At 33.7% G+C, this 18418-nt stretch overlaps 1 protein-coding gene across 2 annotated transcripts; it reads right to left on the bottom strand.

Moving 5' to 3' along the window:
* Positions 1-2185: 2185 nt before the first annotated feature.
* LOC111892954 (methyl-CpG-binding domain-containing protein 10) lies at positions 2186-4353 on the bottom strand. 2 transcript variants are annotated; one of them, XM_023889030.3, is made up of 2 exons: positions 4039-4353; positions 2186-3087 (listed from the first exon to the last, which is right to left on the bottom strand). In XM_023889030.3, the coding sequence occupies exons 1-2, from the start codon at positions 4135-4137 to the stop codon at positions 2356-2358; spliced, it is 831 nt and encodes a 276-aa protein (XP_023744798.1). In that variant the 5' UTR covers positions 4138-4353; the 3' UTR covers positions 2186-2355. The 2 variants fall into 2 exon arrangements, with proteins under 2 accessions (XP_023744798.1, XP_023744799.1); XM_023889031.3 differs by having other exon boundaries at positions 4066-4352.
* Positions 4354-18418: the final 14065 nt, after the last annotated feature.

Below are 18418 nucleotides of genomic sequence, written 5' to 3'. Positions count from 1 at the left end.
ATACATAATCTAGTAGCTGACCTTGGTGCCTTCGACCCACGGTATAGTGAGGAAAACTCACCTCGTAGTCTGACGAATAGTTGAACAACACATTGCTCAAAATATCGGCCGTACAGGTTACCTATTTATAAAATAAAGATCAAGGCTTAACTATAGCACAAATTACCTAAAATACCCTCAAGTCAAACTTGGTCAATGCTGGTCAAAGTCAAAGTCAACGGTCAAGGTCCAAAAGTCAATATTTCTTCCCAGCATAGTACGCCTTGTGTACCAAGAGAGTACGCCCAGCGTACTCTGATGTTGACAAAAAATGGGGCGCTGACCGCGTACCACGAGGTACGCCTAACATATGCAATCTAGTCCCAAAACTCTATTAAGAGCTTATTCCATTAAGCCCTTACGTCAAAAACTCAAATCCAAGCCTAAAATGATGTCCTAAGTCATAAAGTTTCCAACTTTATGACTTTTCATTGCTATAAAGTGCTAAATGTCCAAAACCCTAAGTTCTTAACCCAATAAGACCATCTAACACATACATAGATTACATACAACACTCAAGATCATAATTTTATATATACATCACAACACTCTGAAATATCTAAAAGGATGGCTCAAATGACTTAGAGTAACCTATACTCGTAATGCCAAGCTAATGGGACCAAAATGTCCACAACTTCAAGGCTAACAAGATCTTAAACAAATCATCATCAAGTTTAGAACTTTTTACCTTAAGATGATGCCAAATGGTGAATAGATTCTAGATCTAAGGTGCCTCACTCTTCTAAGGTGGTCCTTTCTTCTTTTCCTTCCTTCTAAATCACCAAAAGTACCCACAAAAGCTCAAGAACACTCTCAAGGAGACTGAAGAGTGAATGAGAAATGAGGAGTTAATGATGTTTATATATGGACCAAACCCTAAAAATTGGGGTTTGAGGATCCTCCACGTACGCCCTGCGTACGCGGTGTACATCTAGCGTACTAAGGTCCGCCCAAGTACGCCCAACATACACAATGTATGCCCAGCATACTAAGTCTTTGGCCAAAATCACCAAAATGCCATTATGGACCATTTATGCAATCTTTCTCATGCACAAGGGTCAAAATGCAATATTCCTTCATGCATAAGGTTAAAATTGAGAATACCTCATCATCGAGATGTTTCACAATAGTTCCTATTTAGGGTTGATGGGCTTGAACTCATATATGAACCAAATTGGTTTTGTTTGATGACCGATTGATATTTGGTCAACTACTGCCAAATATAATATCAGAATCTCTAAGTTTAGAAGACATATTATATAACTAGAGACATCTAACTACATTAATCTCAAATTAACCCTAGCTCGAAAATAGTATTTTTGGAAAAGCTAAAAACAAGACAAATGATCCTAGTTCGAAATATACTATTTTGGAAAAAACTGTCCGAACTACTTTTCTGAAAAGATAAATACAAGACAAATAATACTAGTTTGAAAATTGACTATTTCGAAACTATGAGTGTCAAATCGGACAGTTGTGTCGTGGTTTTAGTTGACACGATGCAACAATTTTTTATATAACACAAACACGACACGATACCATGTTTTGCTTTACTAACACAAAATGATCCAATTAAAACACGATAAAAACATTCAACACAACAAACATTAAAAGAAAAAATAAAATAAACCTTTAACTTATTTTACTTTATAATTAATCATATAAAACATGCAAAACACAAGAGATACATACTAATATTGTGTTGACTTTTGAACACAAACACAATACTACGTCATGTTTTTTATACTTGCCACAAACACAACAAATAACAAATTCAAATTTTAATTTCCTCACAATTTTATTTTATGTCCTGTCGATTACCACTCTATTTTAAATGAGAATCTGCACTATACTTTTTTAGGATATGTAAATTATTACGCTCTAAATGTACAATATTCAAACATAGTAGCAAATTTGTGAAAAAAAAAAAAAGGGAAATGGGTTATTGGCTTTTACTTGTTACAACTAAATATCTATTTCTAACATGTGGAGTAAGTGAAATAAGGAAAATTGCCTATAGAAAACATCGGTTAAATAATTTAAAGGTAACCCAAAATATATCAAAAAAGAAAAGAAACATTTCAAACAACTTAAAAGGCACCCAAAACATAGAGATAATTACATCTCTTACATTATTTTATGCAAATTTTTGTAATCATTTTTAATATGTATTAAGTATTAACTTTTCATTCAACTAAATCAGGACCAAAAAAGAGCTCTACAGTCAAACATGCTCAAAACAAACCACCAAAACCATGACAACTTGACAACACACCACAACACAAAGATAGCTTATTAGCTTCTTACATAACAATATTACATGCATACATACTTACCTAATGCCCTAGCGGCTTGACACCATTTTCCACCATGGATTCCCATTTCCCCTTCTTCTTCTTCCACCTTTTTGTCAGAAACATCCTCAAAATTACCCTTTTGCCCCTCAGCCTCTCTAACTGCTACTGTTTGCTCTGCATCACGGCTTTCTCCTTCGTTGTTTGCAATGGCAGCATGATGATCAGCTCGTTTCTCTTCGTTGACCTTATTCGTAGCTTCATCCAACAGGGGCATTTTTGGGATTTCATTGACCTCTTCTTCGGTTTCATCTTCATTGTTTTCCTTTCCTTCGGTTTCTTCAGGGGCGATTTCGTCATTTTCCTCTTCAGGGGCAATTTTGTCATTTTCCTTTTGTTTCTCGTCATCTTTCATATCTTTTCCAGCCTCTTTCAATTCAACATCTATGTCAGTGATTGGTTCGGGGAAATCTTCTTTCTCTTTTTTACCCTTCTTTGACCCTGAAGACTTTCTAGCCCGTTTCATCATAGGCTCAGTCTCTTGTAATGGTGGAGTTGACTTCACTTTCTCACTGATTCTTGAAGACCTTCTCGGGGTCTCAAAACTTCCCCAATCAAATTCTGACATTTTTGCCCCTCCAGGGTGTGCTTTCAAGTACTTCTCCAGCTGCTTCCTGTTACTGATCTCTTCCCCCGTAGGGGCAGTGAACGTAATTTCATTCTTCTTTGGTGTCCCCCCTACCTTTGGCAAAAACTACATGTAAATCCAAAAATAGTCAAATATCGAAAATTTCGGTCAACAAGGGCAAAATAGAGTAATGAGTAATCTTTATTGATATTTAACAAGTTATTAGTGAGCAAGAAGTAGATTTCAATTATATCGTTACCCAAAACGGAAATTTTTGCAATCTTTTGTCTTTTAGCTAATTTTAAATGCGACATTAAAAATGTTCCCTTTTTTTCTCACAAGGACATCATATAAGATACAAAGATCATCCACTAGTTGTGTTTATATGTTATATCCTTTATTGTTTGGCCTTAAATAACATATGAACAAAAATCACTCGAAAAGTGGCAAATGGCAATCACTTGTCATTGTTGTTTTTGTGCAACCCTGATTCAAGAAATCAACTTTTGGGTGGGAGTAAAGATTGTATCCATACTAATTCAAGAATCATTAAAAGGAGTTACCAAAATAGAAAGAAGAATTGAAGGAAACCCAACCCTCAAATATAATCATTAGATTCTAGATTACTACTTTTTAATTGTAACAAAGTAGGTTAGTTTGGTTCTCTAAATAAACCACAAAAGCTCAAAAACCCATCAAAATCGGAACAAAATAACCCCCAAAAACTCGACCTCTAGCAAAATTGAACAAAACCCAGAACCCGATTCACAAAATTAAGCAACAATGTAAGTAGAAGATCAAAGGAACTCACATAAATCAAACGAGCATTCATATACATCTACAAGATAGCAAAACAAAAAGACTACCAAAATTTCTTAAGAGCATGCTCAAAAGCCCTAAGTTTCGAAACCCACCAAAATCGAACCAAATTATCACCAAAAGCTCATCCTTTTGCAAAGTTCAGCTACACACAGAACCCAATTCACGAACTTAAACAGAAAAGTAAGCAGAAAAAGTAATAAAAAAATCACATAAATCATGCCTGCATATATGATTATGATACAATATGATAATTACAAGTAAAGAGATGGGGAAAGCGAGAACCATCTTTTTCCAGCCAGGAGGTGCAGGGAGCTCCAATGAAACAACTTCATCATTCGGACCCGAGCTTGCCATGTCAAACAAAAACCTAGAAATTCATGGAAAAGGTAACAACCATCTCCGTAGCTAAAAGGAAATGGGTATATATTATACGCATTCCTGTAAAAATCGAAGCTTTAACAAACGATTTACTCCTTCAAGAAATGAAGATATTCTACTTGATGTTTCTCTCTCTTTTCGAATTGGATTTTGTTTCTACGAAAGTTCAGGCGTCTGAGACTGGGAACCTCTTCGTGGAGCAACGGTAACAGAAAAGAAGCACGGACAATGTTGCATTTTAGCCCTTCTCCTATGATGAATAACATTCGAGCCCCTGTGTTGTTTCAGTTTTTTGGATCGGTGAAGGTAATGTTATGTACTTTTAATTATAATTTTAAAGTCATTCTAAATGTTAATTTATTATAATTTAAACACCGTATAAACCTTTTGAAAATGTATATTCACCACTAAGGACAACATCATGTAATTAGTTAGGTCTAACAATCGTGTCGTATTCGGGTTGGCGGGTTGGTAGGTCAAAATATGTCAACCCAAACACGACCCATTTAAATATACAGGTCACGGGTTGGTATGTTTGGAACATAAACTCATATATGACCCGCCAACCCATTTATTTATACGAGTTTACAGGTTGGCGGGTTCGTGGGTCAGATTTGGGTTCGTGGGTCTGAATTTTAGACATTTAAGCCTTAAACATCCAAATGAAAATTAAAAACATTCATAGAAACATGTTACAGACTTAGCCTTATAGGTCACGACTTATGACCTTAGACCATCCACCACGAGTCAAAATGTCAAAACAGTCAAATGGTCTATGAATCAATGGTATATATTATATAATACTTATTAAATATTAATACTTGATACATAAATACATTTAAAAATAATATAATTTTTTATTAAGAATATAAACGGGTCAGCGGGTCAAACCGTTTATTTTTTGAGAAACCCATATATGACCTGTTTAATAAACGGGTTGGCGGTTTGGCGGGTTAGCGGGTTGAAAAACTCAACCCAGACTCATTTATTTTGTGTGGTGTCGCGGGTCATGTTGCGTGTCGTGTCGAGAATTGTCAGCTCTATAATTAGTTACCCAGTCAAGACCAAAAAACTGTAATAGGTTTTGTCATACTTTTTTTAGGTTGAACGTTCAAAACATTATAAAAATATCCGTAATAATAATATATGTCTATAGTAATTAATTTTAAGTCGATATTAGATTTTTCAATAAGTTTAATTTTTGCATTTGATCTACCATAGATATAGGTTATTCTATTCTAACTAATTATTGTGTGGATAACGTATGCTATGATAATTACTAAGAGAATAAGTTGTTTAGTAATGCGAATACGTTCAACCTTACAAAAATATTGTCATTTTCATGCATTATCGTTAATTATTATTTATTTTTGTTCCCACACATCGTTTTTCACTCATTTTTATTCTGACAGAATACGACCCAAATAAACATTCTAACAATATTCTGACAGAAATGAGAGTAATAATAATAATAATAAGTGTATAATAACGTTATAGACGATTTAATTAGTGAGAATGTGTGTAATGACAATAGTTATGTAAGATTGAACGTATTTATATTATCAAACAACATATTTTCTTTATCATTCTCATAGCATACGATATTTGCACAATAATTAGTTAGAATACTTGAACCTAGCTCTCTCTCTCTCTCTCTCTCTCTCTATATATATATATATATATATATATATATATATATATATATATATATATATATATATAAAGAAAACATTTTTTATTTCACAACATTCATTTGAAACTCCCATAACTTTTCAATTTTTTTCTAATAATGATTATAAGTTGGTTAATAAGATTAAATAAATATCACCACCCGAAATGTAGGAGTTGTCATTGTTAGACAAGCAGTTCATCTGTCCGAGCAATTCTCTCTAGGGTGCGCTGATTCTCTTCGTCAGGAAGAATGATGGTTCACACTGGATGTGCATTCATTACCGGGAGTTGAACAAGTTAATGGTGAAGAACCGTGATCCACTCCTGAGGATAGATGATCTTTTCGATCAGTTGTAGGGAGCATCTTGGTTCTCCAAGATAGACCTGAGGTCCGGATACCATCAGGTCAGGGTTAGGGAGGAGGACGTGGAGAATACCGCTTTCCGGACTCGTTATGGACATTACAAGTTCATGGTGATGCCATTTAGGCTCACCAACGCGCTAGCGATATTTATGGACCTGATGAATCGGGTATGCAGACTGATGCTCGATCGCTTAGTCATTGTGTTTATAGATGACATCTTGGTATACTCTAAGACCAGAGAGCAGCACGAAGAGCATCTCTGTGAGTTATTGGGAGTTTTGAGGCGAGAACGGTTGTATGTCAAGTTCTCAAAGTGCGAGTTTTGGTTACGAGGGGTTCAGTTCCTTGGACACCTCGTTAACTAGGAGGGGATTTTAGTCGACGTGGCCAAAATTGAGGCGATTATGCAGTGGGAGGTTCCGCAATCTCCCTCGGATATCAGGAGCTTTTTGGGATTGGCACGGTACTACCAGAGGTTCATATAGGATTTCTCCAAGATTGTGATACCCCTCACTCGTCTGACGAGGAAGGGGGTGGATTTCCGGTGGGGCCCTGAGAAGCAGACTGCACTTAAGACTTTGCGACAACGACTCTGCGAGGCGCTAGTTTTGACACTCTCTTAGGGAGTTGAGGATTTTGTGGTGTACCGTGATGCATCGTCACAGGATTAGGAGCAGTCCTTATACAGAAAGGACGGGTAATAGCCTACGCATCGCAGAAGTTGAAGCCGCATGGGACGAGATATCCCACACACGACCTTGAGTTGGGAGTAGTAGTGTTCGCTCTCAAGATCTGGAGACATTATCTCTATGGGGTCCACTATACCATATACACGGACCACAAGAGTCTGAGACACATCATGGATCAGCCAAACCTTAACATGAGGTAGCGCGGGTAGCTGGACGTAGTCAAGGATTATGACTGCAAGGTCCTTTACCATCCGGGTAAAGTGAATGTGGTTGCGAACGACCTAAGTCGCAATTCGGTTGGATCTTCTGTTCCAGCTGCATGTATGAGGATATATGTGGATTCTCCACTTGTAAGCTTGATTAAGGAAGCTCAGGCAGAGGGTATGCAACAGGAGAACTGGAAGCTTGAGAGGATCAGGGGCGAGAACACCAGATTTGTGCAGGATAGTCGGGGACTGTTGACCCGTTGTTGTTGGGTCTGGGTTTCGATGTCTGGCGGGGTCAGACACATTTTACTGTAGGTGGCTCATAAGTCTCGTTTCTCTATTCACCCGGGGGCCACCAAGATGTACCGGGATTTGTGACCGAGTTACTGGTGGTCGTGCATGAAGAGGGAGATCACATGGTACATCGAGAGGTGTTTGACCTGCAGAATGGTCAAGGACGAGCATCAGAGGCCGCATGGCAAGCTGCAGCCTCTGGAGATTCCCATGTGGAAATGGGAGCAGATCACGATGGATTTTATCACCAAGCTAGACAAGTGGCTTCAACGCTATTTGGGTCATCATGGAACGATTGACCAAGAGTGCCCATTTTCTGCCCATTCGAGAGAGTTCATCGGCCGAGAAGCTGGCCGATATATATATATATATATATATATATATATATATATATATATATATATATACATATATATATATATATATATATATATATATATCCGCGAGATCGTTGCTCGCCATGGGGTACCGGTCTCCATTGTCTCAGACCGTGATGTTTGATTCACCTTCCGTTTCTGGCAGAAGTTCCACGGGGAGCTAGGCACGCGACTACATTTCAATACAACATATCATCCGCATACAGACGGCCAAAGTGAGCGGATCATACAGATCCTCGAGGATATATGCGGGCCTGCGTTACTAACTTTTGGGAGCTGGGACTCTTACCTACCTCTTGCAGAGTTCTCCTAGAACAACAACTTTCATTCCAGTATTGGTGCTCCACCATTTGAGTTGTTGTATGCACGGAGATGTCGCACCCCATTCTGTTCGGGTGAGGTTGGTCACATGGTGATGGGTCGGACAGAGGTAGTTCTGCAAACTACCGAGAGGATTCAGCTGATCAGACAACGGCTACAGACTGATCAGAGTCGGCAGAAGAGTTACGTCGACCGACGTCGATCTGAGTTGGATTTTCAGGTTGGTGACATGGTATTACTAAAGGTCTCACCCTGGAAGGGTGTGATTCGCTTCAGAAAGAGGGGGAAGTTCGTTCCCCAATACATTGGACCTTTTCGGGTTATTTCCAGGGTTGGCAAGGTGACATATAGACTATACCTCCCAGAGGAGCTCAGTCAGATTCACAACACTTTTCACGTCTTACAATTGCGAAAGTGGATACTAGATGAGGAGACAGTGGTGTTATTAGATGATATTCAGGTCGATGAGTGCCTAAATTATGTGGAGAGGCTAGTGGCCATTTTGGAGAAGAAAGTGAAGGTTCTACGGAACAAGGAGGTACCTTTGATAAAGGTACAATGGGAGCACCAAAGAGGATCTTAGTGGACTTGGGAGTCGGAGGCTAAGATGCGAGAGCATTAACTGGACCTGTTTGTTGCAGCAGACTTCGAGGACGAAGTCTAGTTCAAGTGGGGGACAATTGTAACATCCTGAATCCCAGGTATAAATTTTAAAGCTTTATATTCATAATTATAGACCTACTCGACGAGTTGGTTGCCCCAACTCGTCGTGTACAAACTGATAAAACCGCATGGATTCTAGAACCTACTCGACGAGTTGAGGCTGGACATGAAAACCCTAATTTTTAGGTTTTGCACCATATTTAAAGGACCTTAAGTCCTTCCCTCCAGCCTCCTTACCACTTTTCACGTCTAGAAGCAAACCTTAATCGAGTTAACATCCTATTTGAGTGTGGGTGAGACTAAAAGTGTGTGTTTGTTGCATTTCTTGAAGATAATTAAAGATTAAGAAGCTTGGAACGAGAAGGAGCTTGTAGATCCAGCATCTACTTTGTTTTGGAATTCATTTGAAGGTAAAAAGTCATTACATTGATCATTCTCTTGTTGAATCTCTTCATTCAAGAGTTTAGGGTCATTTCTAGCTTATTCTTGAAGCATTTCTGGTATTTAGCACGTTTTGAAGTGAGGAGTTCAGAGTTGGACTCATATAGACCCTCATGGACATAAAGTTCTCGACTTTAGCAAGCTTTGGATTTTCTCCATGCCCTAAACCTCTTCCTAAGGCTAGTTTTGGGTATTTAAATCTCTTGAGCCCTTGGATGCACGTAAAGTTAGCAACTTTACGTGGTAACTACACCCTAGGAGGCTAGATCTACAGTTTGGAGCCTTGGTTTCTCTTAAAAGCGTATCAATGAGAAAAGTACTAAAGGAACTCGACGAGTTGCATAGTCAACTCGACGAGTTGGATGAGGGTTTCCTGCTTTCTGGATTCTGCGTGAACTCAGCGAGTTAGTGAGATAACTTAACAAGTTGGTTAGGGTTTTCCTGATATTCTGGATGTTGCATGGACTCGACAAGTTACTTGGTAACTCGATGAGTAGACTCGGGCTTTCATGGTTTTCTGAGTTCTGAAGGAACTCGACGAGTCTGTAAGCTGCACTCGACGAGTTGGGTCACCATGGACTGTTGACCTTGACCGTTAACTTTGACTTTGACCAACGGTTGACCAGTTTGACTTCCGAGGGTATTTTTGTAATTTGGAATTTATGGGATTAAATCAATGGTGGTTGTAGGTGTTGGAGTTTGCAACCGTGTTTCGGGAATTTGATATTTTCAGTTCAATTCGACATTGAGAGGTGATTTCTTCTCACTATATCAGCAGAGTCGAAGGCACCAATGCCGACCCTTCTTTTTGGATTGTTATCCTGGTTATCGCATGATGATATGATTAGTGACCTGTTAGGTCGGTATCCTGGGTTATAGGATGATGTTATGATTAGTGATTTGTTAGATTGGTCTGGCTGTTTATATATGCTAGCATTTGTTATCTATGTGTTTGATTGTATGTTTAGGGGTGGGTTGAGGCGGACCTGCTTTGTGTTGTAAGCCAACATACCCAGGGCGACCCGGATAGATTGTAGGCCCAATGGGGCATATCAGTCAGGCCGAAGGCCCGAAGAATGCTCCAGACAATCTGAAGGCCCGGTAGAGCGGACCAGACATGCTAAAGGTTTTGAGAGTGGGCCAGATAGACTAAAGGTCCGGTAAGGGCGGTCCAGTCATATTGTAGACTCTATATGCATGTTGTTTGTTATGATATGGTTATGGTTTTTATGACATTGGTATTTTGGGGGAAACTCACTAAGCTTCGGGCTTACAGTTTTGGATTTTGTTTCAGGTACTTCGGATGATCGCGGGAAGGCGAAGGTTTAATCGTGCACCTCCTCGCCTTTTATGATTTTGATTTCTGGAATACTCTGATATGAAACTATTTGAAAACACTTTGTAATAAATAATGGTTTTTGAATGCTTGATAAAGTTTTAAATTTTCATGAATTTTATGGATGTTACACATGAGTTAATTAAAAAAAATTAAATATAAAGGTCTAAATATTTAAAAGCTTTGGATTTATAAAAAATAAGAAAAATAATGAATTATTAAAATTGATTTTTTATATTTTTTAAATTAATATCTAAACGAAATAAACTAATGAGCTTTAATTTTGAAATACGAAGATAAGTCCATTAATGAAATTGATATTCATTTATTACTATATTTATTATAATTATTACATTAAAGTATTATGTGTAATTTATTAAAATAGAAAAACCCATGAAATAACATGTGGAAAGAAATTAATTCAAAATAACCACAAAATGACATTTGACAAATTAAATGAGAGTGTGACACGTGGTAAAAAAAAAAAAGAAAAAAAACTTCATTTATTTAAGTAGATGAGAAGTTCTTATATTATGATATTTGTCAATAGAAGAATAAACATATTTATTTATTAGAATAGAAAGATTCATACTGTTTTAATGCTTTTAAGTCTTGAGGACACACATTTTTTTACTAAAAAAATGAAATTACAATGCTACTTCCTTTTTTTTTAAACAACATAAATTATCCTTAAAATTGATGTTCAATGTTATCAAGAGAATTATAAGTACCAAATAGATACTTTGATACACCTAAAATGTAAGACATTTTTAGACCTGTATCTTTCAATAGGTTACTACTTCCCTTGACTGATCGTCAATTGGGATATACATGTTTCCCACGGGTTGTAACCTCGTATATATATATATATATATATATATATATATATATATATATATATATATATATATATATATATATATATATAAGAAAGACCAAAATCAAGGGTGTCTATAGACACCCTTAAGCTCAACATAGCTTTGTTCATGAGGAAACCTACACAAACTAATTGGAATTTGAATGCAATGGCAATCCATATCAACTAAATAAGGAGATATAGTTATTTAGTCAGTATAAAAGCCATAGTTAGCGGTAACGGAGATACCATTTGATTACTGGCTTCTGGATAGTTTTCGTACATAACCAACAAATAGCATCACTTTTAGAAGGATCGTTGGATTGATAAAAGAGCCCTCAATGATGTTTTTCCGAAATTATATTTGACCGAGACAAAAATAAAATTATTGAAAGAATTCGTAATCCTGGAATCGTTAGACAATGGTGCTCGAAAAGAAACCCAAGAAATGACGATGATATCACTCAATTACACGCACTTAACAAGTTACAACCACTCATATATATATATATATATATATATATATATATATATATATATATATATATATACACACACACACACACACATACACACACAAACAGCAGTTTATAACCTGTGAGAACCACTGTTACAAAATTAATTAAACTTTCACAGTAAAATCTCAAAATTATTAAATTAATTTAAGTAAATTATTTTGAATAATTTATTACTTAAGAAATATTTTTTAAATATATACAATTATAATCATTTATTAAAATAAATACATGAAATTATATCACCTTATAATCGGTATTAGTTTTATTTTATTTTTTATTTTAATGATATTAGTTTAATGTAAATAGAGTACACAATTTAAAATTTAAAATTTGAAATAGAGAATCAGTAGGTTAATAAGTGACATGACATTAATTAAGATGTCTAGTGAAGTAGAGAATCAATACGTGGAACCACGGTTTCAAATTTAATTAAATTTTCATAGTAAAAACTCAAAATAATTAATTAATTGTTTAAATAATTGTTATTTAAGATATATTTATTAGTTATATAAAATTATAATCGTTGATTTAACTAAATACGTTATCTTATAATTTGTATTAATTTTATTTTAATGTTATTAATTTAATATAATTAGAGTGGAGAATTTTAAATTTTAAATTTAAAATGGAGAATCAATAAGTTGATAAGTGGCATGAAATTGATTATAAATTCTAATAAGGTGACACATAGAAAAAATAGAATAAACTTATTCTTTTATTAATATATATATATATATATATATATATATATATATATATATATATATATATATATATATATATATATATATACACACACACACACTATCTTATAAAACAAATCCCACTATTTCTATAAATAGATTGAATAAAATAATAATATTTTTTTAAGACGTCCAAATCATTAAGCTAATTGTACAACTAATCACTAATAAAATAATATTAAAATTTAAACAAACTCCTATAAATCTTTTCTTCCAAGGTTTTGACCAGATCTTTTTTCATCCAAATAAATAGTCAATACCCTATAATTTGGTCATTTCATGAATTTTCTTTATTCTTAATATGACATGTTTCCTAAAACAAACTAATGATTGAATTGAAATATAATCATTCTCCATCGAAAAGAAATTAATTGTCGAAACAAACTATTTGTCGTCCGCCGCTTTGCGCGGGTAAACGGCTAGTATATATATATATATATATATATATATATATATATATATATATATATATATATATATATATATATATATAGAGAGAGAGAGAGAGAGAGAGAGAGAGAGAGAGATGTTGGATCGAATGAAGACTAAAAAAATAAGTGAAAACTACGAGGAAAAATCTTTGACACATGATTGATAATAATAAAACGTGGAGATTTTATTTTATTTATCGTCAATATTTCGCGAGATGATATAATGTTTTTGTAATTATGTGCGAAATTTTGACATTTTCTGGGAATGATTATATATATATATATATATATATATATATATATATATATATATATATATATATATATATATATATATATATATATATCACTATTCGTTAATGAATATGTGAACAACCAAACATTAATATTCACATTAAAATTTACTAAATTACTACAAAAATATAAATTTTATAGTAGAATAATAACATAAAAATGAATATATGAATACTTATATATTAATATTCACATTCTAAATAGTACTATACTTCACATATTAAATTCATAGCAGAATAATAATATAAACGGTTAATATTCTCGTTTTATTTAATGAATATGTGAACAACCAAACATTAATATTCTCGTTTTATTTATTGTTCTTTTATATATATATATATATATATATATATATATATATATATATATATATATATATATATATATATATATATTTATATATATGCTACCAAAAACGGTTACCAGCCATATCGTGACCAAATGCTTGTAAATGGTCTTAAATATTGTTTTACAGAAATTTAACTAAATCTATTAATATTGCAAAAATTATGATCGAGTATCTTAATAAAAATGCAATTTGACTTATTAGTGTAATTACCTTTTCGTTTTGTTCATATTTAGGTAAATTTTTTTTTGTATACATCTGTTTAACGAACTTGTTGAAAGTGTTTACATATGACCATTATGACCGGAGGTAACCCGCTACAGGCGGTCATAATGGTCATATGTGAACACTTCCAACAAGTTACAAAAAATTACCTAGATGTAAACAAAGCAAAATGTTAATTATCTTAATAAGCCAAATTTCCTGAAATTTTAAGGTTTGTTCTATTTGAAATTTAGTCTAGATTTTGATTAAATAGTATTTTTGAATAACTAAGGTATGTTTCAACACTTCAATTATTCTTGGTGCAATTTGCTTATTAACCATAAACAAATCCGATGCTTTTAAAATTGGGTTTCTAATGGAATCGGTATAATGATCGATTTTCGGTTCAACCGGTTTGATCGTTGGATTAACTGGGTTTTATAATTTTCATATTTTTTTCATTTTTCCAAAACATACATACATACATAAATAAAGAATTTGACGTCTATAAGTTCAAACATTAAAAATACATATAAAAGTAAGTTGTAGATCAATCCAAATACATTAAAATAACACATAACTATAAGTTTCATATCAATCCACATACATTAAAAAGAAAATATAATATAATACTGAAACAAAATATAGTTTTAGATGAATACAAACGTATAAAAAAAATCTTCATAACATTTATCATATGTTTTTATTTAGAGAAATCTAAATGGATATGAAAAATATCAACAAAGTTTATTATGCAAAATAGTTTTTTTCCATAGATTTTTATTCAATTTAACTGGTTTATTTTAACTGATTCATTTGGATATTTTGTAAAAACCTACATGTTCATTCCAGTTCATAAATATGCATGAAACTGATGACAATTGAACCGTTCATTTTCCTGATTCCGGTCCAACCGGTTCAGCCGGACGGTTCTATGTGGGTTTTAAAAAAAATTGAATAAATACCATTAAACACACCACTATAGTGGTGGGTACCACGTCATCACCACATTCTCTATTATTAACTATGGGATATATACCACTAAACACACCATTCCACCTTATTTTTTAATTAAATTTAAAATAACAATCATATATATATATATATATATATATATATATATATATATATATATATATATATATATACTAGTTTTTGTTAATATAAAATACCAAATTACATTAATATAAATAAAAATAATAAAAATAACACTAAAAATAAAAATTACATTAATTAAAATTAAAAAAAAATAACATAAAAAATATAAATTACATTATTTAGAAAAGTAACTTTAAAAATAGAAAACCTAAAATTACCAAGCTTAACTAAAAAAACTATCATCTATTCCTACGTCGGACTCAAATGGACTCCTTCATCGCAAGGAATAGCTCCAAATCTTCACCTTCAAGGTCCCCTGCTTTCATTTTCAAGATTTTCATATCGGTTTTTGTTTGAATCACCGATTGTGTTTCTATCATTTTTTGTTATACCCAACTCAACATCTCCGCCTTCGTTTATTGAACATGCACATAGCGATGAATTTTCTTTCCAAGTTGATCTATAACACTAGATCCCAAAGCCATTGAAGTCGCTTTTTTTTGTTTTACTTCTTCCAACGGGTCGACAAAGAGGTTGCTCGTCTTCAATATTGAGCGGATCATCGTTGATGTCGAAATGTGTTCGCCAGTCTAATTATTGAGGCGTTTCGTTGGGGTTTCTTGAATGCTTTGAACCGGAAGATTGTGAACTTCCTTCCGTTTGCTCCTTCCATTTCGGAGCATCTTTCAACTTTAGCCAAGATTTCAAATATGGAAAAGCTTTACGTGTTGGCGTTATTTTTTCAAATTGGTCCAAAGTCGCCTTGAAGATATCAAAATTGTTTGCCCCGCTTTTTCATATGTTTAGGAAGTTGTTGTAAATTCCTCCAAATTATGTGCACTTTAGTCGAATATCGCGCCACTTCGAGCTAATTTGATCGGAATTTCGGCTTTCACTTCCTGTTAGCTTGTAAAACATCACACAAACTTTCTCCCAAAAACAACCAGAAGTTTGACTATCGCCTTCGATCGGGTCTTGGGAAGCCGAAATCCATGCCTCGACTAGCTTTTCTTCTTCCTCTTTTGTCAATGGGACTCTTTCTTGGGTGGTGTTGGGTCGAACCATCTTTTCTACTTTTTCATTTTTAGGTTGAGGTGGTGGTGAAGGTTGAATTTCCGAAACAAAATTCAGCGAATGAGGGGGTTGTGATTGTGATGGTTGTGGTTGTGGTTGGAATTGTTGTTGTTGGAGTTGTTGGAAAGCTTGATATTGTTGAAGTTGTTATTGTTGGAAGGCCACGAAAGCTTGATATTGTTGTTGAAAAAATGTTGTTTATTAGATAGGGGAATCGGTATGAAGCAAATTGACAAAACCACCTTGAGGTGATTCCATGGTCAGATTGTGTATAACGCAAAAACGTTATCGGGTTGCGATTTCTATAGTTTGGAGGGGTGTTTTGGTTGGGATCCATGATTTTGGTTGTGAAAATGTTGTGGTTATTTTGTGTATAGAGTAAGAAAAGAATGGTGTAAGAAATGAGGTTTAGAATAAGGTATTTATAGGTGAATATGGTATGTAAAAAAATTTATTGAAAAAAAAAACAATTTTTTAAAAAATTTGGTTGTTCAACAGCTAGTCAAATGGTCAATGAAGAGGAAGAGCCCTATTGGCGTTTGGTTTCGTTGCCCAGATAACGCACCACCACGACCACGACCGACCATGACCGGCCGAGATAGTGTACATGGTCGTGGTCGTGGCCCAGCTCAACCACGAGTCACCTCTTTGCACTTAACTTAGTAGATTTTCAAAACTAGATGAATTTTAGATGACGAGATAATTAAATACACTTGTAGGGTACAAGATACTAGACAAATTAGAGGTGATTATTTGACGTAAGTAAATTCAACATAGGATCGGTTTACATACCTTTATTGTTGCAACAAGTACCAACCTGAACCATAAATTAAGTCTATCATATAGAAACTTGACAACCAATGCATATGAAGTGAAAATTGTAGAAACAAGGATGATAATATTACTACAATGTTAGATAGGATCCTGTAAATGTAACAAAAATAATTTTAATTCATAAAACAAAATAAGTTGATGCCCTGAAATTCTATATCTAAAAAGAATAATGAAATATATACTTTTATCTGTTATCCAACCTCTACAATCAATTTAACGGCAATCCACAAACCCAAACACCACAACAATTTACCCGATCATAGGCTTCCTCAACATGAGAGGTGCACATGGGGCAAATTTTCTCTAATCCGATTTTTTGGACTATAAACTCGGTATGTCCGGATAAGGATCGGATGCAAACCCGGTTTGTCAATCCGAATAACCGGATAAAAAGATTTTTGAATTCTTTCTGAAAATTAAATTTATCTCCATCCAAACGTGTTTGTTTTATATTGATTTTAGTTGCAAAATAAAAACAGCAAGGTACAAATACAATAACTTAGAACTAAGTTATATAGTATAAACAGTCTGGTCTGATTATTGTATATAATGGATATGTCTCTGACAATGAACTTTAATGAAAAAAAACTTGAATTCAAGAAAAAACTTTGTTAGACCATACAATTTTTTAGATTTTCTTTTAAACAAAATCTCATAATTCAAAAGTAGCTTTTAGAAGCTTTTTGTTTTATTTTTTATGTAAATTTATATCTTAAAAGCTACAACTTCCATCTAATTTTGTCAAACATGTGTTGTACAAGAGACAATTGTTAAAAAAGAGAAGTCATATAATATACATCATACTCGATTATAAACCAAGTTATATATGTGTATAAGTGAGTTGAGCTACTCGAATTGACTCATTCATTAGAAACTCTACTTGAGATCGAGTTAAACGAGTCTAAGGCGAGCTCAAGCCTAATTTAAGGCTCATTTATTAAACAAGTTTGAGTATGAGCTTTGACTAGTGATTTGGACCAGCTATATACGTTCTAATAATAAAAAATTCTATTTTCAATGTAATTTTTTAAATTATTAATAAATGTTAGCTTAAGTATCATACCTAAAATCGATCTAAGGTTCGAAGTCTTCTTTTTCAAGTTCATGCCTTCCACATCTAGGGATCCCTTGCTTACTTCTTTCTTTGAATAGGTAAAGACATATTCACTCTACTTGGGTAAAAATTTGCCCAACAAATATATTCAAACGAATGAATATCAAAAAAAATGTTCAAACTAATTTTTGTGAGAATCGCTATTTCATATTGCCGTCCATGATCGTTATTTCGTTTAAGATCAATGATAGTTGTTTAGATTACACAACTAATAAAAAGCAATTATTCTGTTAACTTATATTATGATACGTAATAACTCAAACCAATATATTTAACTGATTTCGATAAACGTCCATAAGGTATGTGGTGTTGGTATTACATCTATATAAATTATTTATTTATTTTTTGCTTGAAATATTCAAATATTATTGTTATTTATATAT

Source organism: Lactuca sativa, chromosome 7 (assembly GCF_002870075.4).
Source record: "Lactuca sativa cultivar Salinas chromosome 7, Lsat_Salinas_v11, whole genome shotgun sequence".
Taxonomy (NCBI): Eukaryota; Viridiplantae; Streptophyta; class Magnoliopsida; order Asterales; family Asteraceae; genus Lactuca; species Lactuca sativa.
This window is presented reverse-complemented; position numbering and strand designations above follow the sequence as displayed.

Excerpts from the sequence above, each read along its gene's own strand:
- LOC111892954 (XM_023889030.3), bottom strand. The coding sequence starts at position 4,137 with ATGGCAAGCTCGGGTCCGAATGATGAAGTTGTTTCATTGGAGCTCCCT. Across the intron at positions 3,088-4,038 it reads CTTTCCCCATCTCTTTACTT|TTTTTGCCAAAGGTAGGGGG; the intron begins GTAATTATCATA and ends ATTTACATGTAG.